Source organism: Solanum verrucosum, unplaced genomic scaffold, assembly GCF_900185275.1.
Source record: "Solanum verrucosum unplaced genomic scaffold, falcon-dt-bn FXZP01000060.1, whole genome shotgun sequence".
Taxonomy (NCBI): Eukaryota; Viridiplantae; Streptophyta; class Magnoliopsida; order Solanales; family Solanaceae; genus Solanum; species Solanum verrucosum.
The window spans coordinates 11,500,554-11,526,630 of NW_026020129.1; the positions used below are offsets into that span (position 1 = coordinate 11,500,554).

At 35.1% G+C, this 26,077-nt stretch overlaps 5 protein-coding genes across 7 annotated transcripts; 1 reads left to right on the forward strand and 4 right to left on the reverse strand.

Moving 5' to 3' along the window:
• Window positions 1-352: 352 nt before the first annotated feature.
• On the forward strand, window positions 353-3,082 carry LOC125826554 (uncharacterized). The gene is made up of 3 exons (XM_049505905.1): window positions 353-776; window positions 1,981-2,341; window positions 2,786-3,082. The coding sequence occupies exons 1-3, from the start codon at window positions 405-407 to the stop codon at window positions 2,986-2,988; spliced, it is 936 nt and encodes a 311-aa protein (XP_049361862.1). The 5' UTR covers window positions 353-404; the 3' UTR covers window positions 2,989-3,082.
• Window positions 3,083-3,229: 147 nt separating this feature from the next.
• Window positions 3,230-6,819, reverse strand: LOC125826553 (uncharacterized). The gene is made up of 6 exons (XM_049505904.1): window positions 6,587-6,819; window positions 5,688-5,988; window positions 4,874-5,032; window positions 3,948-4,243; window positions 3,658-3,771; window positions 3,230-3,549 (listed from the first exon to the last, which is right to left on the reverse strand). The coding sequence occupies exons 1-6, from the start codon at window positions 6,782-6,784 to the stop codon at window positions 3,538-3,540; spliced, it is 1,080 nt and encodes a 359-aa protein (XP_049361861.1). The 5' UTR covers window positions 6,785-6,819; the 3' UTR covers window positions 3,230-3,537.
• Window positions 6,820-7,400: 581 nt separating this feature from the next.
• LOC125826431 (uncharacterized) lies at window positions 7,401-10,295 on the reverse strand. Its single transcript, XM_049505760.1, has 6 exons — window positions 10,073-10,295; window positions 9,753-9,956; window positions 9,524-9,603; window positions 8,807-8,882; window positions 8,049-8,150; window positions 7,401-7,962 (listed from the first exon to the last, which is right to left on the reverse strand). Exons 1-6 carry the CDS (start codon window positions 10,196-10,198, stop codon window positions 7,834-7,836), a joined length of 717 nt encoding a protein of 238 aa, XP_049361717.1. The 5' UTR covers window positions 10,199-10,295; the 3' UTR covers window positions 7,401-7,833.
• A 2,504-nt stretch (window positions 10,296-12,799) lies between these two features.
• On the reverse strand, window positions 12,800-23,323 carry LOC125826422 (uncharacterized). 3 transcript variants are annotated; one of them, XM_049505746.1, is made up of 23 exons: window positions 22,875-23,323; window positions 19,851-20,105; window positions 19,645-19,769; window positions 19,492-19,536; window positions 18,705-18,786; window positions 18,541-18,609; window positions 18,157-18,327; window positions 18,009-18,074; window positions 17,272-17,340; window positions 17,093-17,164; window positions 16,950-17,011; window positions 15,728-16,006; window positions 15,104-15,237; window positions 14,874-14,968; window positions 14,769-14,807; window positions 14,623-14,682; window positions 14,373-14,474; window positions 14,144-14,195; window positions 13,983-14,035; window positions 13,760-13,824; window positions 13,627-13,678; window positions 13,308-13,410; window positions 12,800-13,222 (listed from the first exon to the last, which is right to left on the reverse strand). In XM_049505746.1, exons 1-22 carry the CDS (start codon window positions 23,040-23,042, stop codon window positions 13,351-13,353), a joined length of 2,175 nt encoding a protein of 724 aa, XP_049361703.1. In that variant the 5' UTR covers window positions 23,043-23,323; the 3' UTR covers window positions 12,800-13,222; window positions 13,308-13,350. The 3 variants fall into 3 exon arrangements, 2 of the variants coding, with proteins under 2 accessions (XP_049361703.1, XP_049361704.1); XM_049505747.1 differs by lacking the exon at window positions 14,769-14,807 and having other exon boundaries at window positions 12,985-13,222; XR_007442940.1 differs by lacking the exons at window positions 12,800-13,222; window positions 13,308-13,410; window positions 13,627-13,678 and having other exon boundaries at window positions 13,794-13,824; window positions 14,769-14,788.
• A 909-nt stretch (window positions 23,324-24,232) lies between these two features.
• On the reverse strand, window positions 24,233-25,092 carry LOC125826578 (uncharacterized). The gene has a single exon (XM_049505929.1). The coding sequence runs from the start codon at window positions 25,061-25,063 to the stop codon at window positions 24,329-24,331; it is 735 nt and encodes a 244-aa protein (XP_049361886.1). The 5' UTR covers window positions 25,064-25,092; the 3' UTR covers window positions 24,233-24,328.
• Window positions 25,093-26,077: the final 985 nt, after the last annotated feature.

The following is a 26,077-nucleotide window of genomic DNA, read 5'->3' on the forward strand; positions in this document are numbered from 1 at the left end:
AACAGTTTCGATTTTGCAAACTATTTTTTACATATGGTCAATTATGATTCGGCCACGTCATTAATTGAATCATTTTTTTTAAAACGATTTGAGAAAAGGTTCATCTATGCCATTTGTTAAAAGTTTGACTCATCTATGTCATTTCAGTTAATAAATAATGACATGAATGAATATTTTTTCAAACAAAAATGACATAAATGATACTTTTTATCAAGGTTTAATGACATATTTGAGTTTTTCTCCAATTTTATTTAGACTTGAATTATGAAGGGATAGCATAGGAATAGAGTAAATATTGAATTTTCTTAAAGAATTATAATTTGTACACATTCCAATCAATTAAAAAGATAAGTGTATCAATTTTCATTTTTGAAGAATCAAGAGGATAAGAAGAAAAGCTCAGTATGAAGAGCACATCAATTTCCTCATTACTTCCATACCCAAAAATCCTCTTCAGCAAAAGAGCATTTCCCCCAATTAATTTCTCAAGCACAGCTCCATTTTCAGGGCAGGTAAAATTTCTAAGCATAAATTGCAGTAATAGCTCGGAAAATGGTGACATGGGGAATTTGAAGGATGCATTGACTGGTATAGTGGACGAAAGAGTAGAAGAACTTTTGAAGAGGGAAGAAAATAGGGTCTTACTTGATGGGTTGGAGAAAGCAACGCTGAGAGTAGAAATGGCAAAGAAAGAACTTGCTGAAATTGAAAGACAAGAATTGGAGGCTAAATTGCTAAAGGATTATATCACCCAGCTCGAAACTAGAACTTCCGAGGTCTGTTATTTGTTTTTTTTTTTTGAAGAATTGATCTGGATAGTTGGTTGATATATAATAATTGTATACATGTTAGGAAAAGTAATCAGTGAATTCGACATGGGATTAGAACTATAAGGTCTCAGGTTTAAATCTCAATGGATACAAAAATACTGCGATTTCTTTACATCTGTCTTGGCTTTGATGGATAGAGTTGTGTGCTACCTGATGTTGGGAGGTTTTAGGTAGGTATTGCGTGGAATTAGTCGAGGTGGGTGAAAGCTGACTTGAACACTAAGAAAAATTAAATCTTTTTTCTTCATTCTTCCTTGGACTTTAACTATTTCGCCTAGCTATTCTTGCATAGTAATTTTATTGAATAAACATATGTGCAATACAACTGGATAACTCTATGTACAAAGGAACAAGTGAATTGATGCATTTGGGCATAGGCAGCCCTCTGCTGTTCAATGGTATGCCATTATCTCATTATGCATCGTATCGTATTAGTCTAGCTAGATATTGAGAGAAAGGGAGAACTTAGTTTTGGATATTCTTTTTATATTGATAGGGATTATTATTCGATCCTAGATTTTTGTCATTATCCATAGATTGTTTTGAATTGCAAATTCGCAATTGTTTAACCATGGTAAAATCCAGAGCAATGATTTGAATTACTTGGAAGATTTAGAATAGTCTGTAGGTGTAAATTCTATGAATTTTCGAGACCATAATAGAGTTACTTGATTATATGCTCAAAAAAACTAATGCATTGTCGTAAGGGGATTGTAAACGAACTTCTTACTAAGTTATACCCGGGCAAAGGGGACTCTAAAGCAAACTCGGTCCAAATTTACAAAAATCATGTTTTAACACCTTGTATGCCCGTGTTGGATAAAAGTGAGACTTACAGAACGTCTAACTTCAGGAAACCGTTAAGGAACCTTGTCCCCCGGCCCTTGATCATTGTGTAAATAGAGCATAATGGATACAAAGGATTTTTAGAACTGATATCTATTACTTTGGGATTGACGCATAGTTGAATGATTGATTGAAATGTTTTAGCACTTTACAAAAGGAGGGTGCTTCAACTGTCTGAACGTCTCAAGAATGATTATATTGTTCTTAGTATTTCAGATGTTCTAAAGATGTCATTAAAGCTTTTTTTGATCAACTGTTTGTCCTCTCTAATAGTTAAGGTACTGATTGGTTGATGCAATTGAAGATTGCAGAATGCCAGAAAGATATTTTAGAAGCAAGAGCAATGATTGAAGAAGCTGAGCGTTCCCTCAACGTTAGTGGTGATGCTAGAAAGAGAGATGCAACAGACGGGGATGTAGTGAATAGAGATGAGGAAAGAGTAGAATCCATAAAAGCAGCTTCACTTTCTGCAATTGTTGGCACACTTGCAGGACTTCCCATTTTCTTAAGTCGGATTTCCAGCAGTTCTGAGCTAATACTCCCTCTGTCAATCACATTTATTAGTTGTGCTTTGTTTGGTGTAACCTTCCGCTATGCTGTAAGAAGAGACTTGGATAATTTTCAACTCAAGTCAGGAACATCTGCAGCATTTGGCGTTGTCAAAGGTATTATACTCTCATGCTAGGCATTGTAATGTGTCGCCTTTCTCCTTCCATTTTCTTGTGTAATTTTAAGAGGATTCGGAATAGAAAGGAGTAGGTCAAAGTCTTGAGAATTTTATAGCGTCAAGGGTTCAGCATGGCCTACCCAAGGCGTACATTGATTAAATCAAGGCTTCAATTGGCCGAGTAATTGATTGGCTAGATCACGGGTTCAATGTGCTGAGAAACAATGTTCTCAAGGTTATTCCTTGCTGAGTTCGGATGCTTGTTTCTTTGTTTCGTTGCTATTGATGCACACATATTCAGTTCCATCCAGCTTACTGCCTTGGGATAAATTGAAGTATTCTGGATTTTTTGTCTGTACATATGATCCTGGTCTTGCCAAAAAAAGCTTCCGCGATAATTTATTTATTTTTAAGTTAAAGGATTCTATTGCATTCAATGCAGGCATTGCTACACTTGGAGGTGGACCACCATTGGAGTTGGATGCAGCCAGCTTCTGGTCCCATGCTCTTGATGGCGCGGTCTATGTCTCGGAGAATCTTTTGATCTTCCTTTTTGCTGGAGTTGGCCTGGATTTATGCTTTAAGCTGAGGATTTTGAGCCCTTTTCCCATTGATAGATCAATTTCAGAGACCGATAAAATTTAAACACCTTGTTGCCTATTTATTATTTCCAAGTGTATATACACACCCAGTAAATTAACTTTGTAACAATTGCTCTAAATAGAATTATACTTGACAATTCTGTCTATAAGCGCCATTCACTGCAATTATCCATAAATCCAGTAAAATATTGTCAGGTCATTCACAGGAGACTAGTTTCAGAAGGGATAAAGCTGCGCTTGGAGTATCTTTCCGTCATTCAAGTTATGTGGAATAGCTATGATTTGGGTATTTCCAAAGACAATTCCTCTATAACAACAATATTACATGATAACGTCTTCAAATAACTATGGGATGCGTCCACATGAGTGTGCTGCAGCTAAACGCAAGACTAAACTCTCGTGGAGGAGAAATTTAAACTGAACCTTGTATCTACTTGTTCATGGTATTTACAACATTGAAACAATGCAAGCTAAATGACCTATATATCTTCCATTTCCTAAACAGGTTAGAGCATTGAGATTCAAAAAGGGGCCACGCCTAAAGAATGATATCTTCAACGGATGTCAAGTGTGTCATCAACTGGAGCCAGTCTCAGTCTAAATCCTGAAAGTATGAAAAATATCTTGTTATTTGAAGAAAAGACAACAATGATCTGTCAAACAGACTTAACAAATAAACATTTTGATATAACCTAAAAGTAGAAGTGAGAACCTCATAGTCATCCAACCGAAAGCCCACAATAGTTGGTTTCTTAGCAGAAACCCTCGTCCTCTTTGATTCAGCCAATGCTCTCTCTATATCAGACTGTGACAATGGTCTTGGTGCCTGTAACAGAGGAGTTACCATGTGTTTTTCTATAAGTCAGAACAAAATGCACAGATATTTGATCTATGACATGCATGCCACCATGTGTGATTTTGCAGGAAAAGCAGATAATAATAATCAAAGAACAAAACAACTTGCGGGAGTTTGTGTATATATATAGAGGGAGAGAGAGCCACCTGTGATTGCTCTCCTTTCTTCTCATCTTGCAAATACTCCCTAAGAGGAATAAAGGCAGCTTGCTTGCAGGCTTCAAGAATGTCTGAACCAGTGTATCCCTCACACAAGCCAGCAAGTCGATCAAAATCAATGTTATCTTCGATTCTCTCACCCTTCAAAACTACCTTCAGTATCTTTGTTCTATCACTAAGAGAAGGTTTTCCAATCTCAAATGCCTGAGAAAAGCGTCTAATTATTGCCTCATCAAGGTCACTTGGGCGATTGGTTGCTGCCAGGACCATTACTCTAGCATTCTCTGCAGAGAAGGAAATTTCATTCATTTGTCACTCATAAGTCATATGTGGTATGGCATTCATCAAACAACATATTTATAAGTGTTATATCATTCATCAATGACTATTATATTAGTTAGTCAAAATGAATGCTTAACAAAAGAGACTTCCTAAGTTTCTTTAGAACAGATGAGTTTGAGAGTGGAGAGATCAGATTCAGGGCCACATTTTCTGCAAGCAATTCATACAAAAAGCATGGAGTAAAATGGGGATGGCATGTCAAACCAGGGATAAGTTATAATGTACTAAAGTAAGACATGCTACCAGTGCAGCTAAATATGTCTGTACCTACAGCATAAAGGAAGTACGTAAACTACTGAAACAGAATTGTATATCGATCAAAAACAACATTCTAAATTATGTATGTAGATTACTTTTAAAACACCATGAATGGATGCTACAGAAATATTTCAAACAAAGAAGACACAAATGTGCAAATACAAAGATTGGTTTAATTTCCATGGGTAAAGCTAGAATTATATATGAACTGGAAAATGAAGAGCAGTTGGAAAAAAAGAAACTAGCTATTCACAGGACTTCTTAAAATCATCTTTAAGGCAAAATGGAAACCAAATGCAGATTGTTACACTCACGATCAGTAGTAAAACCATCCCATAAGGCCATGAACTCAGTTTTCATGCTAGTCAGCATTTCAGTATCTGTTGAACGACGCTGGCCCAAAAAACTGTCAACTTCATCAATAAATATTATAGCTGGCTGGAGCTTGTAGGCCAAGCTAAAAACAGCAGCAACTGCCAAAAGAAAAAAGAAGAGGGAAGGGAAAAGAGAAAAACAAAGGTCATATTCTTATGGAAAATTGAACATTAAAGCTAGTAAATGCCAACATAGTATGAAAATGAACGTGCAGTCTAGTCTTATCCAGTTTCTTCTTCTTCCTTCCCACTATAGAATAACTGCAATTGTTAGCAATAGAAAGTCAAACCCTCGTTTCAAAATCACTTATGAAGGAAGATAGCATGTTGCATGCTAAAACCCCACTTCTTAAAACCTAACCCCTTCAAAAGCTCCTAAGTTTTTCGGTTTTCTTCCTTTCAGTGCCACATGGAACTTTAAAGGCAGATTGGAATAGCTCCTTTATTAAAACAAAATCAGAAAGCTAGCAAAAAAGAAAAAAGAGAACATTATTCTAAGCAATATATTTCCTCGAGTGTGAGAGGAAAGTTTTTTCACTGGGTATGTTGTTGTTGTTGTTGTTGTGAGAGGAAAGTTTTTATTTCTTTTATCAAAATCTTAGCATGCTAAACCATCCCTCAATTTCTTGGTCATCCAACCAAATAGATCATAGCAATTAATATGGAGTTTTCAATAAAAAGACGGAACAAAAGTCCAATTAGATTTCTAATTTACAACAAACTTAGCTATGCAAAGGCATTGTGAAAGACTCACCGAGCTTTTGGGCGTCACCAAACCACTTGCTCATTAGAGTAGAAACCTTGACATTTATGAACACAGCACCAGACTCTTTGGCAATCGCTTTAGCAAGCATTGTTTTCCCTGTCCCAGGTGGTCCATACAATAGAACCCCTTTCATTGGACCAAGCAATTTTCCTTGACAAAATAACTCCGGCCTTCGCAGAGGTAAAATGGCCAGCTGAAACAAAGTTTCCTTAATACCATCCAGCCCCCCAATCGAATCAAACTCCACATCTATGTGGTCTGGATTCACAACATCCCCAGTTATCATATCCTGCAACGAATTACCCAATAAATGAGAAGAAAAAAAGAAGAAGACCAAATCACCCAAGAAAATCAAACCACAAGAAAGCATGCAACATATCCTGTAAAATATTACCAAGAATAACTACTACGCCTCAATCTCAAGCTACTTGGGGTCAGTGCATGAACCCACACTGCCATGTCACTCTATTTGGGCACATTTCATTCCGGCAGTCTATAATTTTTTAGTTTCTTGATATATTTCATTCCGATAATAACTTCTTGTTTCCATCACTAATGATTCCCCAATTTTCCTAATAAATGTTAAGTATCACAACTCTAGTGGTAAGATCTCACTTGTGATGCGTGGGTTAGGTGCATGTTATAGGTTCGAACCCCACTGTTATTTAAGTGGAGAAGGGTAGAACGGGTCCATTATCCATCAAGTTTAGAACTTTTTATCACTTCCCCGAGGTGTTTTCTGAGTTACAAAAAAAAAAAACACAGTATCACTACTAAGCCTTAATCTACTCATTTCTATTTTACATTATCATCAAATGACACTACAGACTAAATTTCCTTTTGTCAAAAATAAATTGTGAATAGAGGTGAAAATTAGATGCGTATACCTCATAGGGAGTGGTGTAAATAAGAGTGCGACCTAAGCGTTTGGAGAGGTGTTTGCGGGATTCAATAGCTTTCTTAGAAGCTTCGCGATTTGGGTCGAGATGGCGAAGCCCAACAAATAACACAGCCATGCTTAATGCTGCGCTTGCAGCGTACAGTATAAGGTCTTGTATCAGCTTCCCACTACTGCTTCCCGCCATTGAAGGTTTTTAGGGTTTCTTCGTCTTTCTTTTATGATGAGAATAGGTAAGATTTAACTTCTTTTTTTGGTTAAAGGTCAACGAATATAACTAACAAATCTTTGTTGAGGCCAATTGCCAGGTAGGCCGCTGCGTTTAGCAAAGGAAAGTGGAGCTAAATTTATACACAGGATGGAGTATTAAATTATTAAAATTAAATGAAAAATGAAAAATAATTTTACTTCATCGTGGTTAAATTATAAGTAAAAATACATTATATGAAACGTACATGTCTTATATTACATTCGTTACTTTGGTATAATACCAAGAGTGAACAAGTTTCTTATAGTAAAGAAAAGGGGACATTATACTATTTTAGTTGGCTTCAAAAGTAAATGATGAAAGATTGGATAGGAATATTTTGATCAAAAACAAAATATTAGCTCTTTCATGATTTAGTACTAGCTCGTTCAAGAGGAAGCATAGCCTAATAAGATTTTTTCCATATCTAATTCTTGAAATCAAGATCTCTAGAGGGATCCTACCACAACTCTTAGCCCATATTTCTAGTTACTCTTTCAACCTAGCATAAGTAACATTCTTTCAGTAACACCATCACGTATCTCACACTTGAAGCTTATTTATAAGCTATGAAATTGTGATAAATAGTGTTCTGCATCCACTGGAATTTAAGATTGCAGATCAAAAACACTGATGAAAATTCTTCACGAGGGTACACAATTTATGAGCTCAGACCTGCCAATACAGCATGAACCTTTGTTCAACGTAAAAATACTAAGAAAACAAACTTCCCTTGATATATAGAACTCGGGAAGAGAAACAACATACAACTGGGAAAAGATGGTAGGCCCTGGTCCAATCTTGATAGGAGACCATTCAGATATTTGCTGCAGAGTTGAATCATAGCACGTTAAGATCAATCTGTTGTGTACAGAAGATGCTTATTGTTTGGTCAGTGAACTACCTACACAGTTACACTCCAGTATATGATGTGCTCCTTCCAAGGATTGGCATTAGACCCGTCAAAACTCAGCCTTGAACATGCAAATTTAATGCTTCTTTGAACTAGGATCTTCTCCGTCTTCATTCAAGTGCTCGGGATTTTCAGGTCTTCTAGAAATTTCCCACCTCCTTTTCTCATCTGCTGAAGGCAACTTCTTAAGATCATATGTTTCCTCCTTCATGACATTTTGAACGATTAGATAGGAATGATAAACTTCTAAATCATTTACATGTGTTAATAAGTGCTTCACGCGGTCTATACCTTTTCTGACATTCTTACATCTTTCTTCCCAGCTATTGAAGTTCCAGTACCGGTAAATTTATCCAACACCTGAAAGTTTCCATCTTTTTGGAATGCTTCCAGCTGGAACAAGATGAAACTTTCAATGAGGATGATACGATTCAGGTTACACAAAGCGTAGTAATAAACTAAATAATGAAATGGAATTATAGAAATTACCGAAGGAATTGAAGAACAAAAAGAATCTCTGACCCTAACCAAACGTTAAGAATACAAATTGATATTTGAAATCAATCACCCCTAATAGAACGACAAGACATAACCAAAGATATAAAGATCAAAGGAAGAAAAGAATTACCATGAAGACTTCAAGCTTGAAAGTAATTTTCAAGTTCAATCCTAACTATAAGGTTTCCAACTTCACAATTTTGTTTGTATTCACAATTGTCAATCTCCTCCTAAACTATGAGTCTAGCAAGTATTTATAATTATTATGTCCCTATCCGAATCAACAAAGGAAATAAGTAAAAACAAGGAAAAGCAAATCCCAAATCTACTAAACACTATAGTAAGTAGAATCTAAAAAGAAAAGGAAACAGGAAAAATTTACTAAAAATAGAATTCAAGAACTCCCATTATTGAAAGGAAACAAAAATTACGGTTGAGATGCTCTAGTCTGCTCGCAATAAACCCTGTGTGAGCCGGGCTATCCAGGATCGTATCAGAGAACCTCAGCATAATTGATTTATAGAGTTTGAGATAGACTTTAAATATATTACCTGAATGTGGAAGATGCACAAGAGGATGCTAGCAACGGGTAGAAAGCTATCCTCAGGAGATAGAGACAGATTGGTGCTGCATACGATAAAAGAGCATCAGAATGAAATGCTTGGTTATAAATATCAAGGCAAAATGACTCAACTAAACATCAGAAAATGCTGATCATGCCTTTGCCTAAATTTATAGCAGCAGGGAATGCCAGCTTTCTAGAGAATCTGATGTTATCAAGAAAGGACTAAAAGAACAAAGGATGTCTTCGGAGAGTGGTTAAAAAGATTCAAAATTTGTACGGGCTCCCACATGCAAGCTTCACTAGCACCATTTCATTGCATTTTTTCAAGTTCCTTGGTGAAAATCATAGGGCCAACCCAGACTAGTTTGTGAACTTTAAAATGTTACAAGTGTTTATAGTTCAATAGTTAGGGTAATTGTCTTCCAACAATAAACTTTAAATCTTACAATCATATCAAAGTTGGAAGCTTAAAATGGAAATCAAGAAGGATAAGCAGTCATTCATGGAAATAGAGATTACAATCCTTCATTTACCATGACTCGTGAAGGATCCTTGTAATATAGATGACAGAATAGAACTCTATGTGTTTTCTTTCTTTCTGCTTGTTCAAACTTCAATACATTCCTTAAAGCACATTCAGGGTGCTGACAAGAGATGATATTAAAACATCACCTAGAAAACTAAAGTTTTAAGAGCTCCGTACCTTAAATATGGAGCCAAATACACAAGAGCATAAACAGCATAACGCGGTTTCCCAGTATCCAACCAAGCGAAAACCCAACTCTACAAAGTAAACCAGAAAATCAATCAATCAATCACACCTTAATCCCAAGTTAGTTGGGCTTAGCTATATGAATCCCCTAAATGGTTCTAAACGCCTAAATTCTAATGTAGAACAAATGATTATTAATATGCAATGAGAAAAATCTCACCATCCAATTAAAATACGGAATGAAGCTGATAATTCCCATGACAGCAAACCTCGCATCAGCAGAATCAATTGTGGATTCACCATCGTCCTCCTCCGTGTAAGTAGTCGGGAAAACCCACGAGCTCAAAATGCAAGCACCAATAGCAGCGGCGTATGGCACATCGTTTGCAAACTCTGCCCGGCAAGTTCCATTTCTCAATCTTCTCTACAAAATCAATAACAATTAACATATTTCAGCTCTATTGAGCTCATTTTCATTCCAATACAGGTAGGTATTTAAGTTAAAATGAGATTAGAACAAGTAGTAATTAAGTTAATTACCAGATTAAGCTTGTTGCGGAGGCGAGCTCGATAAAGAAGAGGTCGGAGAGTTGGTAAGAGAGAAGATCGTAAAGACGGCGACGAAGTAGAAAGAAGTAGAGCTGAAGTGGAAGTGAGAGATTTCATCGCCGGAGATAGAGAACGGCGACGGCAGCATCTAATCTGTCCCGGCGAAGTGTTTGGTGATTGGAGTAGGTTAGGATTATAGAATTAGTATTAGTCAGAAAAGGATTCGTGAATACTGTACGTTTTTGAAAACAGTGCCCCTTAAAATAAAGGAATATCTTATGGGTTCTGTTTGGCGCTTTTCATTTTCGAAAGCGGGTCCACTGCCAAACAAACATTACGAACTTGCTCATTTTCATTATTTATATATACATAAAATAATATTTAAAACATATCCGTCATTAAAACTAAAATATTATATTATTTTACATACAAAATTACGTAGTAACAAAAAATAATAATGTAAAGGAAAATTAAAATTATTACATCTTATTATTTATCCTTTAATAACATAAACATAAATTAATGACTATAAAAATACATACAATGATCTGTAACATAAGCAATGGTGTCAGTGAGTCACTCAACAGGACCAAAGTACACAAATATTTAACTGTGAAGAAGAAGAAGAAGAGGTTCAGAATTTTCGTTGTTTTAAAATGAGAGAAAATCCCCCTATTTATAAACAACAAAGGGTAATGTTAACAAATGTTTATTGTGTTTTATCAGAAAGATTACAACTATTTGAAAAAGTTGCAACCCTTCGGAAAGGTCACAACTTTTCATAAAAGTTGCAACTCTTCATTAAAGTCGCAACTTTTCATAAAAGTCACAACTTTTCATAAAAGGGAAAAGCTAGTTTCGAAAATAAATAAATTAAAAGGTAATTCTTATTTGTGGTGGCGCCACGTAGGCGGACTTAAGGTTCTCTTTTATATATATATATAATAAGCTAGAATGCAAAGAGAATGCAAAGATTTTTCTATCTATTTAGTTACATTGTAACTATCTTGTTAGCTTTCAACCAAAAGGAGTACTTCTTTTAAAAAGATTTTTATATCTATTTAGTTACATTGTAACTATCTTGCTAGCTTTCAACCAAAAGGAGTATTTCTTTTAAATAATAAATATGTCATTGTATGAGCTATTTATTACTCATTTTTTATCTGACACATAGTTTACGAAAGTAAATTAGATTTGAGAAAAAACATTAACTGATACTTGAAGTTGTCCAAGATTTTCAAAAAGTCACTTTAACTTTGCGTGCATCCTATTACCCCACAAAACATTCAAAATCACAATAAATACACATTTTTTACACAATATTCCACTTTGGACAAAAATATCCTTCAAATGTGCAATTTCTTAAAAACAAAAAGTGGGACCCATTATTAATGTATTGAAGGATGCTTTGGTAATTTCCTATGATGAATTCGTTTTGTTTGTTTCTTTTAAATTTATTTTACTATACTAAATAATTGTATAAAATATTATAAATCACGATAATTAATTACTTAAATATTTAAAAGATATAAAAATATATAAAAGATCTGATTGACTCTTCAAATTTTACCGGTGACACATAAATTTGGACAAATGAAATAATATAGATTATTTGAAAATTTCTTAGAAAGTACTATAAATTACAGTAATTAACAACTAGAAATATTTCAAAGACAAAAAAAAATTAATTGAATCTCAAAAAAAAATTTAGTACTACATACATTGAGAAAGAAGAAATGACCTCTATTATTTGAAAATGGCATTACAAATCATACAATAAGAATTAACAATTTAAAATTTAAAAAAACTCTAATGCTTTATACTTATTCTATTTCCACTTTGGACAAAAATATCCTCTCAATATGCATATTTTTTAAAACAAAAAGTGGGACCCATTATTGATGTATTGAATGATGCTTTGGTAATTTTCCTATGATGAATTCGTTTTGTTTGTTGTTTAATTTTTTTAAATAATTGTATAAAATATTATAAATCACAATAATTATTTACTTAAATATTCAAAAGGTATAAAAATATGTAAAAAATATGATTAACTCTTCAAATTTTATCGGTGACACATAAATTGGACAAATGAAATAATATATATTATTTGAAAATTACTTAGAAAGTACAATAATTAACAATAGGATATTTTAAAGACAAAAAAAATTAATTGAATCTCGAAATTTTATTAGTACAACATAAATTGAGAAAGAAGAAATAACCTTTATTGTTTGAAAATTGCGTAAAAGATATTATAAATCATACAACAATAATTAGCAATTTAGAATGTTAAAAGACATCAATTTTTTTTTAACATAGTTAACAATATTTAAAAATTTAAACTATTTTAAATTAATATTAAAGTTTGATTAGCTCTTTAATTTTGTCTTTGTCACATAAATTGAAACAAAAAATAATATATATTGGGCCCGTGCTAGCACGGGCTCCGATGTCTAGTATATATATATATATGATATGATACATAACATATATAAACGTTATTTTACAAACCAATATCAACATACCCAGCAGTAGTGTAATCCTGAAAAGGTATATCCCACCACGTTTATTTTGTCAAAAAAAAAAACTATCTAACAAAAGATATGATATCCAAATATAAATTGGATCCAACAGTAACAGATCCATCTCGCCATTTATGCAATGGCAATTTGGCAACGGCCACAAATATGTTAGGCATCGACTAGCTTGAGGGATGCTTGTGAAGCTAAAAGCTTTATTGAACACATCTCATGGTCACATTGGTTATTATCATATATGATACAAAATTACAACTTAAATATGACTACACCATAAACTAAGGATCTACAAATGAAATTGGGAATTGAATCCCCCACACCCACACCCACTCTCTAGTCTCTGCCTTCCTCTTCCCGCTGAGCCCTTCCTCCACAATCTTCTATATCTAAATAAAAATAATAATCCCTTGACGTGAATCTGCACAAGAAGCTTGTTTTCAGCTCGTACTTGTCAAACACATGAAGAAATTATCTATGCGCTGATTATTTTGTTTATTGCTACTTGGAGACGGATTCTTCCCACACGAGCTATTCAACAAGGACAAGTGCATGATTCAGTGACATAAGAATAATTACACTCTGCCTCTTCCTATACTTCAACCTGCAAAACCAAACGACAATTAAGTCTGTTCACATGTGAGTGAAAGAATTCAAAATTATCTGCTCTAGCAACATCAAATAGACACCTGAATATACACGGTGTTTACATATGAAATGTATCATTTGTCATCAGGATTCCAATTCTCTTCTGTCCCCATCCTCTCCGCAACTTGACATCCGCTGTTGCAACTGTAGCAGGTGAAAAACCATTGTTAGCAAGACACTTGGATGCTATTAATAAACCTCTCCAGTTCATACAATTAACTTCAGGCCTAGTTTTTTAAACCTCATCAAAGTAGAGAGATATTTCCACACAGTTGGTCTTCTATTATTATCTTTTCATTTTCTTCAATTCAATTAAATAGTACATAGGCCTTTGCATCAAAGAAACGAGTATGCACTCACCTGCCAGTATTTTAATTTTTCTGCAGTTAACTCATCCGTCAAATTAATCATCCTGCAAAGTAGAGACAAGATCAGTTCTTTAATTAAGAATTCCACATAGAACTGTGAGAAAAATGCACCACAGTGGACTGACCTAGCCTGAAGCTCAGATATTTTGACTAATAATAGCTTCTCCCTCTCAGAAACAGCTGCTTCAACCTGCAAAACGGAAGTGTCTTAATCAAAATGAATGGTTGCCATGTGATAAAAGACAAGTTCCCAATAAGAGACAAATGTTTATATAGCTCCATGTAAACATTTGCAGTTTCTAAAGTCTTAAAGCTAAGCATATTTTCAAAGCAAAGACATGTACTTACAATTCCATTGTTCTCTGGGCGCTGTAGGGGAGATAACTTCCCATTTTGAGAAGCTGAGACAGAACAAGAAATTTCAATCTAAATAAATCTGAATCCATGTTACTATAGGTAAAACATATTTCTTTACATAAGGACATCAGCCATTTCTTCCTCATACTTACAATCTCCTGCCTCAGATAGTTGCAAGCTACTCAATAGATTTACAATGAGATCCTGATAACAAATGCAGTAGAAATTAAGCATTAGAACAACCATAGAAATAGAAATGGACTAGTTAATCCTGAATTTAACATTTCTTTTCTTGTTTTTGTTCTGTATTTTTTCCTGTGTGTGTATTTGGGTGGGTGGGGGACACGGATCTTGCATCCCTACCATACACTGATGCCTTACCTGTTGAATTGACGTCTGTTGAAAGAGATTTTGCAAGTGAGGCATGAGAACTGAAGCAGGAACATTATTAAGGCCAAGTTCCTTGGGCGGTTGACTGGGTGGCTGAAAATTTATGAAAAATGCAGTATTACAACAAGTTCTTTGCTTTTTCTCTTGGTTAAGACAAAATAGCACCATTAGGGTGGAGCCCAAGTTTTAACATATTCATATCATTTAACTACAGCTGTAAAGTAAGGGACGATACACACACCATTTGTTTAGATTCGATCAGCCATTCTCCAACACTAGCAGACTTCCTAAGTGGTGATCCCTGTGAATCACAGAAATCTTGTGTCAAAGATGCAGCAGGAATGAAATACTTGAGTTGTTTTGAGAAGGCAACACCACACCACTTACTTGAGAAGATCGTCGAGGAACTGTACATAATGGAATATCCTAACATACATATTTAAGTTAGCAAATAGTCATCTAAAAGAAAGAGAATGACAAAATATGATTTACCTTTACAAGATCTACATTTTCTGATGTTACAGAGAAACGTCCCTTTATTTGGACCAAGTTCGGCTTCGACTTGTCATCCAAAGAATCTTTGAATCCTGAACATATAAAAATTATCATTACTGCAAAGAGAAGTCTGCCTTAAATAGCATGCCACCGAGATTTTTTCTATAAACCATTGTCAGTCTTGCACACAATAGCAAAAAATGAACTTGTCTTGAAAGCATTAATACCCCCAGATGATTTAATCGGAGCTGATAAACTATTTCCTGAAGCTCGGTTTGGCAGCATTAAAGGCCCACTAAAGCTGGGTGCTCTTCGCACTGGATGAGCTTTATCTCCTGGTTGTTGGTTTTCAATCTCACTTCTGCAAGAGCAGCATAAGTTAGCTCACTGAAAGTTCTCATTTGATAATTGTCTAAATAAACAGTCATATTTCGATATGCAAATGATCAAATAAAGCACAATGAACTACAGTCTACATTAGAATGCTATTGGATGATTTACACACTGATTTTAGCATCTATAAAATGAATCCAACACACTAATTTTAGAGAAAATGCCTGTGAGAATTCCTTCTCCAATGGAAATCTGTTTTGTTTCAATGAAGAAACATTTTTATTTTTAAATCGGGGACCTGCCATATTGGTAGAGAGACCTAGTTTGAGCATTCAGTTCTGATTAATTTCCTTTCACCCTATTACGGTTGAAATCGATATGAAAAGAAAGGCTATTTGATTCCTGAATATTAATAAAGCTTCACAGTTAAAGTTTTGGTGCAATGCTTTTCTTTGATAATTTGTCTTTGGCGCAATGTAAGATACAGTACAATAAGAAAACAATGAGTCGTACAGAACCTTTCGGAGCTTCGAACTCTTTCTGATGCCGAGTGACTAAGTACAGCGCCAGCCATAAGTGGTCCACTCTGACTTTGACGAGCTTTTGTTGTTTGAGTTCTACTCTTGGCCAGTAAGGCATCCCTTTCTGAGGTTAGGGGTGGCAACTCTGTTTTTGATGCATTCTTCTTCAGTCCATTTTTCTCCCAATGATCAGAATCTGGTGTACTACTCTCCAAATCTTTTCCCTTCTTGATCTCATATTCAGCTACTGGCACTTCACCAACACTTTCTTGCTCACTAGGAACAAGATGTATCAACGAAAACTAAAATTGAGATGATAATAATCCAAGGCATACCTTGACCAAAAATAAATTTTTAACTTATAGCTCACAGAATCTAGCCCATGCATAACCATTACCTAAACTATCATATTTTGGTGGTGATGACAAAACCATTATTAACATTCTCCCCTGGAGAGAGCAGTTCTCACAAAATATGCTGATGTTTTCTATCTTCTGAAGAAGATAAAAAATTACATTGAGAACACCTGGTTTCCACTTGATTCCACAGGAAAAAATATACGCTCCAGAAGAGAGGATATCATGGATAAAACAACTACTTTTTAAAACAGAAAAACACCTGAGGTTACTGATGCATAGTGGATAATGGATCACCCCTCTACCCTTCTACCCTTTAACGTAAATACGAACAAACTAACTTAAATACATCAATATGGACTCTAAGAACAATATTTAGCATGAAAGCACATACATCCTGCACCTCTATTTGTATGACATGCTTACTATTGTGGGATATTCAAAATGTTTGACACCATCCCATAATACAATAAGTCTTTCACAACTTCCTATGATAAAGATTCGTTAAGTATCCAAATTTTGAACTTCAACATGATATTTTCAGTATCATGCTAATTTTCAATCACTACTTTAATATTTATTCCATCAATATAATATATATGTCAAATTAACATCTTAAACTCCGCATCCAAAAAGTACGACTTTTAAAAATGAAATGGTGGGAGTATAATAGTTGGCCCAAAATGGTTTAACTAGTTCTAACACCTAAAAGTTCAAGGAATTCAAGCTCACAAAAGGTCAAAATTCAAACAAGGCATCAATTCCCTCTTGCAAACTAAGTTACTAACAGCTACAATTTTGATATCTTTCTACAACAAATTCTATGTGGGCATGTGGCTGGTCAAAATGAAAAAGGAATATACCTGGCAATAGAATCTTTTCTAGGGGTTGATTTTCCAGCATATTGTAGGGCAACAGATTTCTCCTGCAAATAGGAGAACAGTTCAAGGCTGATGTGAATAACTTGAAAATAGACTAAAGCACCGCAGAAAAGACTGGCAAAGACCTTGTAGTTCATATAAGCTTTCATGGTATCATCGTCTTCCTTAATTTCTTGTATTTCATCATCGTCCTGTACCTGCCTCAGAAATCGAGAGACTAATAAATTTAGGATGGCAAAATTCATGGAGCAAAAGTGAAAGAGCATCTTTATCAGACATAAAGAGACGCCTCTCATATACATACCAGTGAAGCCTGAAGCTTTAAATCCTCCAAATCAAAGTTCCAGGCGCTAACTCCCCGTTGGTACTCACTCTGTGAAGAACAACAAAATGTTAAAACAGATGGGAGATTTTGAAGAAGGCAACTCCTCACCTTGTTCACACTCACATGCCACAGATAAAGAATTATGAAAAGAGAAGGACTGGCGTAAGCAAAGTAAACACTTGCAAAGGGAAAAAGATGATGGAAAATGCGTTTACTTGCTTTTAGATAAAAAAACAGGGCCATAGACACAATGTCAGAAGCAATCCTTTCAGCTAAGAACATCAAAACATTATCTGAGTACATCGTCACCCAAAACCAGAGATACATCATCAACATCCTATCCCCATGTCCAAAGGATTGAAAGTGGACAGGAATAGAAAGTACAACATTCTTTAAAAGTATATAAAGAATCAACAGAATGAATTTGACAGTTATAAATAGCAATTATACACCTACCAATTTGATATCTCTGATTTTCATGGAATGCACAAAGTTCAAAAGAGAGAAATGGAGATCCAAAGATCTGGAATTCATAATTGAGAGGCTGATTACATTTTCTCATCAACGATGGAAACCTAATTTAAGAGCAAAATGGCATTTTTGCGCACAGAAGAATAGCATTGCCGCTACTGGAACAAATAAATGCACGCGAACTTAGATGGCATAACCATTCAGAACTAATGAACAATGTCATTGATAAAACAATTGCCACAAACCTGTGATAATGCTTCCTGCTCGGAAGAAGGCATTCTCTTCAAAGCTAGTTGGGCAGCATCTTTAAGCTGCAATAATTTCATCAATCAGCAATAGACAATGCTAAGTAGGAAAACTAAGCAACCCTAAAACAACGATACTATGAAATACCTGTAGGGCTTTAACTCGATTCCAAAGTGGTGGCAGGTCAGCAAAGAGTTTTTTTACAGAAAGCTCTGGGGGCTTGGCATTTTTGAAAAAAGAATGCTTCAACAACTTCTCAGCGGTTGGCCTTTTAGTTTGATCTTTCACCAAACACATCGCAACCATTTCCTTGAATGACTGTTACGACAAGTAAAAACCATTTTTGTTCTCCGTACATGACACAAATAAAGATTGAAGCACATAGCAGATCAACACATACAAATATCTCCATGTACAAATGCAAATGAAACAGCTAACTTTTTTTTTTTTTTTTTTTTTTGGGGGTGGGGGGGGGTACAGTTTAATTAAACCAGAATTTAATACCTACTTATGAAAAAATGGAATTAATACCTTAGAGAATTTTTTGTCTCTGTCATAATCAAGTCCAGGAGGGGCATTCTGTATTGTCATCAGAAGTACCTGCGGCGAGAGAACAGAGGGTAACTTAAATAATGTGTACCTCAAGCACCAAGTTAAAGTATTGTTGTTGTCCCCTCTTGGAAATGAATACATACCTTCATTGGAGGGTACTTTGAAAATGGTGCATGACCATGAGCCAACTCCAGGGCAGTTATTCCAAATGACCAAATGTCAGCCCTGTAGAAGGAAGAAAATTAGAGTCAATAGCATTGATAATCTAAATATTCTCAGAGACCCTGCATAAGTACACAAGCATTTCACTTAGACAAGAAGAAAATGTAGACCTTTATGTCAAAATTCAGAATCTCATCTAAGAGCGTGTTTGATAACTGTTTTAAGCACTTAAAATTACCAGATTAAGTCATTAAAAATTTAGACTTGTTTATACATAAACTAAAAATCATGTAATACTCCATGTGCCACTTAAATTGCTTTACCAACTTCAAGTAAACCAAAATTTAGTCATCACTGAAGTCTGAAAGACCACATATCCGAAAACGAGTTTCTAATCAACCATAGTTGCTTATTACATGAACTAAAATGCTTAGAATATGTTATATCATGAATGATAGAAGCTTCATCATTACAACCTGATTAAGTCCAAGAAGCTAGCATTATCTAGTGATAAATTAATATACTCAGTTTTAGTTTCAAAAATATACTAAAGAGGATAATTCATATTTGAATTCAGTGACGGGATTAAAATGCATAAACTTAATACCTTTCAGCACTAAAAGTTCATTAAAGTAATTCAATGGTACAATTTCAAAAGGAATTCAGACTTCAGCTTTCTCAAATAGCTCTCAGTCAACCATTAAATGAAAATTTACATCATAACATATGAAACCATCAAGATCTTACACCGTGACAGAGAAAACTCACTTAAAATCATATCCAGTTCCAGGCTGCAGAACTTCTGGTGCCATCCTACAAAATAAAAGTAGTTGATGACTTGATGGACATGTAGAGCACGAAAAAACTTGCATAGAAACAATTATTGATAGAAAGTGACTGAAAGGATGCCTATATGCTCACCAGCACGGAGTTCCTACAAAGGTATTCCTAGACCGCTGTCTATCACCATTGTCAAACATGCATGCTGAAACACCAAAATCGCCCAGCTTTACTGCCCCATTAGTGTCCAGTAATATATTCCCAGCCTGGGATGAGAAAAGTGGTAGAGAAACCACAAATATCAGAATTTGAGGGTCAGAAACAAGGGAACATCAGTTTTAACAAACCTTAACATCTCGATGTATGTGCCCATGTCGATGGAGATATTCCAACGCCTTGAGAGTTTCCTTCAACATAGAACATATAGCAGATTCTTCGAATCCATCTGGATATGCTATTTTCATGAGATGTAGACAAGAGCCCTCAGCCATGAAGGGCATCACCACCCAGAGGTAGTTCTCAACAACAAATGAACAGAATGACTTTATTACATTAGGATGGTCTATCAAACTCATAGTTTGAGCTTCCCTGCGTATGTCATCCTGTGGAGAAATAAAATTCTTTCAACTGCCTATAGCAAAATAGTAGCATGATCCTACCCAAATAAAAATGAAATTACAAAATACAGTCCTTATAATATAACACCTCAATTTGTAACTATTAAGAAGCCTTCCTTGACACTTCTACTCCTCAAAAAGGAGTTGACGCAGACCAAAAATCACATTGAGAATAATTTTCTCAAAAGACTTGAAACTTTCTCAGAATGCATGCAACCTTGCTGAAAACAGAACCCTATGGACGCAAAAGATACAAATGCTGCAATTAAGGTTTAATTGTTACTGTCTCACTTCCACGAGATAGTGGGATTTCACTGGGTATGTTGTTGTAAGAAAACCTCTAACTTATCTTTAAAATGAAATTAAAAAATTAGCCGGAATAGAGTTGAACGAACAAAGAGGATTCATATCATTGATGCCAACTAGTTAGGGATTCATTAATTGATATTTAAATTTGTTACTCTTAAATTCATGACGTTGTTAATGGAGGAGGATTGGGGCCCCCTGAAAACATTAAGGAATCACTAAGTGAAAATATAATATCCCAATTAGAGAATATATTAGGATCTTTTCCTTCTTTTGGATAGGAGTGTAGAGCAAGTTTAAAAGGCAATTAGTTTAGCAGGTTATTATGACATGAAATGAACATACACCAACTAAATATATTGTTCCCTAATAACATGGAAATGAAATTATCTAGCGACATCCACAACCAATTCCCCCTATCAGAATTTTCAATCCAAAATTGTTGGTTGACGTTGCAATATGACAAGCTAGTCCTTAAATATTCTATGTAATAGATTTGAACTTGTTGATATGACTTATACTTTGTATATTCTATGTAATCGTAGTTTTTCAATTCTTTGGCCAATATAACTGTTCTTTATATATTAAGTTACTTTTTCTCGTCGAAGCCTTACTACACTAAAGCTCATGCTTTAAGCTTTAGTTAAAAGCTAAAACACCAGCAAACACTTGGCAGTTTTCTATGTTTTTCGCCTTTGACAACACTGACCTGATAATTTTAGTGGGTGCTTACATTGAATGCATCGATCAACTTACCAAAATGAACTATTATCACAAGTAGAAAGAAGCACAAAAATGCTGGGTGGCATGAAAAGTCGAAAATAGACCAAGCACAGATGGTCATGGTTACTTTCAGGGATACTTCCTCTCAAATATTTTCCTAGGGCTGGTTATAGTAAGGGGTCTATTAATTGCTTACCAAATCTGTATTTACCTTATTAAGAAGGAAACAAAGATCAATTCATTACTGAAAATAATAACTTCAAACAGATGAATATCATGGGGTTCTACTAGCGACTAGTCAAACAAGAACTTAATGAGAAATCTGCTAACAAAAAAAGAGAACTTCTTTGAATTTTGATAGCTACAAATCCCCTGATAAAATAGGATTAGTGGTGACAGGAATAATGTGATTTTATGTTGAATACTATAATGTGATGGTATTTGTAGAGAGAATCCACAGGCTTCTCAGATAACGTCCATCAAAGATGTAATTAAGAAACTGTTTTGGTTTTGTTGTCCATTTCATTGTCGTCCATTCTATCGCTAAATACAAGTCGCTCTTTCATTTTCTATCCTTTGTTATCTGATCCAACTAAAAATTACATTACTGTGTATTGTTTTCTTTTCTTTTCTTTTGCCCCTGCTAAATAGTTTTGTCGCATATTATTATTTCTATTTGAAAATATCCCCAACAACAATAACAAAGAAAAATAAAATTAGGAAATGAACTGCCATAGACGTGGAGCAAATCGCATTTCAAAATAGCCAAAGATCTTATATGTTCTTTTTATGCCCTTGAAGAGAACTTCATATGCATACATCATCAGTGGAACACCTAGCAAACCAGAATCTTTGACATAAAAGCGCAATCCAAAAGGAGTTCAAGAAAAGAATTTAAACCTTCCAAACCTGATTATTGTTACTGCCTTACTGGTAGGTAAAACCAGCTGTCACTTCAGACTTAACCCAGTTAATCGATAATACTTTGTTATCTGATTACACACAAATTGTGCATTAGCGTTTAGTGCCAATGAACTCCAACAACAACGACATACCCAGTGAAATCCGACTGAATGGAGTCGACTAAATGGAGTCTGGGGAGGATAGAGTGTACGCAAACCTTACCACTACCTCTAGGAGGTAGAGAAGTTGTCTCGAAAGACCCTTGGCTCGACAATGAACACCAACAACAACGACATACCCAGTGAAATCCGACTAAGTGGGGTCTGGGGAGGGTAGAGTGTACGCAGACTTTACTTCTACCTCCTAGAGGTAGAGGAGGTAGAGGAGGTAGAGGAGGTAGAGGGGCTGTTTTGGAAAGACCCTCTGCTTGCCAATGAACTCCAACAGTGTAAAATTAATAAAGGGTCAACAAAAATACAAAATCAGTGACTTTGTTCAATCAACATCACTTGGAGCCACCAGAAATGAGTCTTGTTATATTGGCTGCTAACAAAATACAAGGAGTAAAAACATGGACGTATGACAAGTCAAAGCAAACAAGGAAATCACAATTGAAGCCTCGTCCTTTCAACTCTATGATCTCTATAGCCAATTTGCAATTCTAACCACCTATATCCATTAAGATAAACTAAAAATGCATCTATAATTCTATACTAGACATCACAAAGCAAAACATCAACTAATCCGCAAGTCAAATCAAGTCAAAGTCAATTTTCCATCAGCAAACTCGAAGAGCACAAAGCAGAAGAAATATAGACAAACCAGATTGCTGTTACAGCGATCGAGATCCAAGCACTTGACTGCAATAACTTCATTGTAAGGAAGATAGATCGCTCTATAAACTGTTGCACTGGCTCCATAACCGACTTCTTCGAGAAGCTTGTAATCATTTGGATTGGCCGAATAGTTTCTGGGACCGCCGCCGCCCATCGCCGCTCCGACCGAATAAGTAAAATCGCGTGTTAGAAAACTGAACTATAAGTTGCCGATTGTGGAAGTGGCCGTTGAAGTTGACGGAAGAGCATCGGAGAAAGTATTGGCAGTTGAATGTAGCTCACAAATGAACTATTCTATCACAAATTATTATCGATAATATTTTACAGATTTTATTACTACCTATTTTGTTTTTTATTTTTCTCTAAATTCTAGGCGATAAATAATTTACTTAAAGTGATTTTACTTTTATTTTATCATTAGGGGGATCTGTTGACTGCCATGAGAAGTGATTTACAAAAAAAATAAATATGTATGAAGGAAGGAGATGCCTCATGCCAGCCAGCATATGGATACGGGTAATTCGGGTTTGGGTTCCGGATCATAAGTTGGGTGGTGTAGAGACGCTGACGTGGATACATACATCTCTGTGATGACACGTGCTGCGATTAATCGCATTTCAATTTATTTACATGTTTTAGCAATAGAAAAAGAAAATGAGAATTCAAATTACTTGTGCAATAGTGAATTAGTCCTTGTTCACTGCCTAGATTAATTAATAATCGTAATAATCTAGCTTGTCTAGTCTAAGATTAACAGAAGATTCATTTGTTCTGCAATAAACGAATTTAGTAGATCTTTTTTTTTCTTTTAAAGTTTAGACTAATTATATATATGTATAAATTTACTTGTTTTAATTTGGAAAAAGTAAATTCTTTTAAATATTATAATTAATACACATAAGCATGAATAATGATATTTAAATGTCTAAAGAATTTTTAAAGTCAAAACATTTTTCTCGAATTTAAAGGCCTTAGACCGTGAAACGGAAGCGTGACAATTACCAAAATTGAATTACATAATCTCCCCACCCCAACTCAAGCCATTACTTCTGAGCTTCCTCACGCCATAAAAGTGCTAATCGTGATTTTTCGCCAAATTGTATTGTAATTTAACACAAGCAAAATGTGTGTTTTCATCTCTTTATATTAAAAAATGTAATATGGTGGAACAATTGAGTGATTGACGATTGGTAAATTTGTTATCTTTCAAAAGCAAAGTTATAAAAACAGGATGAAATAAACAATTCAAGAATAATTTATTTTTGGATTAAACGAGCCGCACAGTGAGATTAATGTAGATAATTGCCGGAAAATTGTGTTCATTAGCAAGCAATATGAGGATCCTGTCTGTAGACTCAAATACTTGTACAAAACTTGCTGCTAAATCCAATTTGTTAGAAATTACTAGCAGGAAACTAAACTAAACTATATGTTTTATAATTATATGAATCTCCTTCTTCTTAAGCTCTTTGAAGAAGCTCTAGAGACCAAATAGCCCACCCCTACCCCAAGGCACATCACCCATATCCCTACATCTACTGCCCACCCAACTCCCTCCGCCGCGTCGCTGCCGTCCGAATCGTCTTCTTCACCTTCACACTCCGAGCAGCAACAAGTAGACTCATCATTTTCAACTTCTCTTTGTTCAGGAATCTCCTCCAGCTTCTGAAAACAGCTCCTCCGCCGTGTTCTCCTCTTCCTCACCGTCATCTCCACCTTCTCAGTAATTACCTCCGCAGCGGTGCGTCCTTCCACTGCCACACACACCTCTGCTCCTTTCACTTTTAAATCGTCGTTTTCCAAAGCGCACTTGCAATCGATTCTCCAGTTCTCTAGATCTTTCATGAAAATACCTTTTATGAGCTTTACATCAGCCATGAATATTTCGAATTTTACTCCTTCACTCGCTTTAACTCTGTCTCTGCTTCCGTAAATAACACCTTTTGTTGTTACTTTCTCAGCTGATACGACCCGGTGGAGCGTAACGAAACCGGGGAAATTAGATCGGATTTTGGATTCGTTAATCTCTAATGGACTTTCACTAATTCGAGGGAGATAATGCAGAGTTAGAGAATCGGGTGAGACGGTTTCAGTCGGTGATGAAAATGATAAATGGAGATAAATGCCTTTGATTTTCAGGCGATCTTTCTCGTTTGGTTGAAATCCTTTACACATTTTTGCGTAATTTCGTTTTGTTGATTGGAATGAATTAAGAAGGGGTTTTATGAAGGGCTAAGGAATGAGGCGACGTTTGTTTTGGAATGAATCTTGGGGCTGGAGTCTGGAGAGCACACGGTTTTGACAATTTCATATGCTCAGCAGACAGAATAGGTTAGGGACGTGGAAGGTGGAGTTTGACAAAACGACAATTTTTACCGAATTAAATATACTTCATTTGTTATGTAAATTAAGACCTATTGTAAGTATGAAAATAATAAAAATGTGATTTTAAAAAAAAAGGATTTTGATCTATTCTCTCTTAAACGACACCATATAATAAAGGTAACAACCTACTCAATGAGTGGATCTAAAAAGGATAGAGTGTAGGTAGATTTTATTATTATCTCTCGTGAAGAGAGAGAAGTTTTCAAAAGACTCTCAGCTAAAGTGCATCGAATCGGAGACATCCTTTTTAACCATCGTATAATAAACGGAAAGAGTCAAATACATGAACTATTCAAAATTGGTTAAATTTATACATTTTGCTTAAAAATATCTTTATCGATACATTTTTTAGCTCAAATTACTTTCTAACTAGTAAAATAATTCAAAAATACCTTTCTTATCATTTTTTTAAAACCAAAACGGAGAAAAATGGGTCAAATTTGCCCTCATTCGAAGTTGGGTAATCTACACAGCCTTTGCCTGTCGATAATTGATATATCGAGAAGGTTGCATGTAGAACATACTTACTTATACTCAATACCTCTCCACTAATCTTAAGAAGGGGTGTCGCATAAGCGTTTTCGGGATTTATCTAAAGTCAGTTGAACTCTAGCCCAAGGCTAACATGGGAGTGACTTTGATATCATTCTCAGTCCGTTAGTAATATTGTCTGTTTTGGACCTAGATCCACATGACTTTAAAACGCGTCACTAGTTAATAAGACTTGCTTACTTATATATTCAACATATCTCATGTATTTAGTTGGGGTATCACATTTATAGGGTAATGTAATTTGAAATTTGA

Bases quoted from the DNA above. Each gene is read 5' to 3' on its own strand.
- LOC125826553 (XM_049505904.1), bottom strand. From the start codon at position 6,784: ATGGCGGGAAGCAGTAGTGGGAAGCTGATACAAGACCTTATACTGTAC. The intron at 4,244-4,873 runs GTGAGTGTAACA...CCTTCTCTGCAG, and splicing joins GGATGGTTTTACTACTGATC to AGAATGCTAGAGTAATGGTC. The intron at 3,772-3,947 runs GTGGCTCTCTCT...CCTCTGTTACAG, and splicing joins AGAAAGGAGAGCAATCACAG to GCACCAAGACCATTGTCACA.
- LOC125826431 (XM_049505760.1), bottom strand. From the start codon at position 10,198: ATGAAATCTCTCACTTCCACTTCAGCTCTACTTCTTTCTACTTCGTCG. The intron at 8,883-9,523 runs GTACGGAGCTCT...TATCGTATGCAG, and splicing joins TATTTGGCTCCATATTTAAG to CACCAATCTGTCTCTATCTC. The intron at 7,963-8,048 runs GTATAGACCGCG...AATGTCATGAAG, and splicing joins ATGTAAGAATGTCAGAAAAG to GAGGAAACATATGATCTTAA.
- LOC125826422 (XM_049505746.1), bottom strand. From the start codon at position 23,042: ATGGGCGGCGGCGGTCCCAGAAACTATTCGGCCAATCCAAATGATTAC. The intron at 19,537-19,644 runs GTGAGCATATAG...TTTATTTTGTAG, and splicing joins TTTGTAGGAACTCCGTGCTG to GATGGCACCAGAAGTTCTGC. The intron at 13,679-13,759 runs GTCAGTCCACTG...TCTACTTTGCAG, and splicing joins ATATCTGAGCTTCAGGCTAG to GATGATTAATTTGACGGATG.
- LOC125826578 (XM_049505929.1), bottom strand. From the start codon at position 25,063: ATGTGTAAAGGATTTCAACCAAACGAGAAAGATCGCCTGAAAATCAAA.
- LOC125826554 (XM_049505905.1), top strand. From the start codon at position 405: ATGAAGAGCACATCAATTTCCTCATTACTTCCATACCCAAAAATCCTC. The intron at 777-1,980 runs GTCTGTTATTTG...ATGCAATTGAAG, and splicing joins TCGAAACTAGAACTTCCGAG to ATTGCAGAATGCCAGAAAGA. The intron at 2,342-2,785 runs GTATTATACTCT...CATTCAATGCAG, and splicing joins AGCATTTGGCGTTGTCAAAG to GCATTGCTACACTTGGAGGT.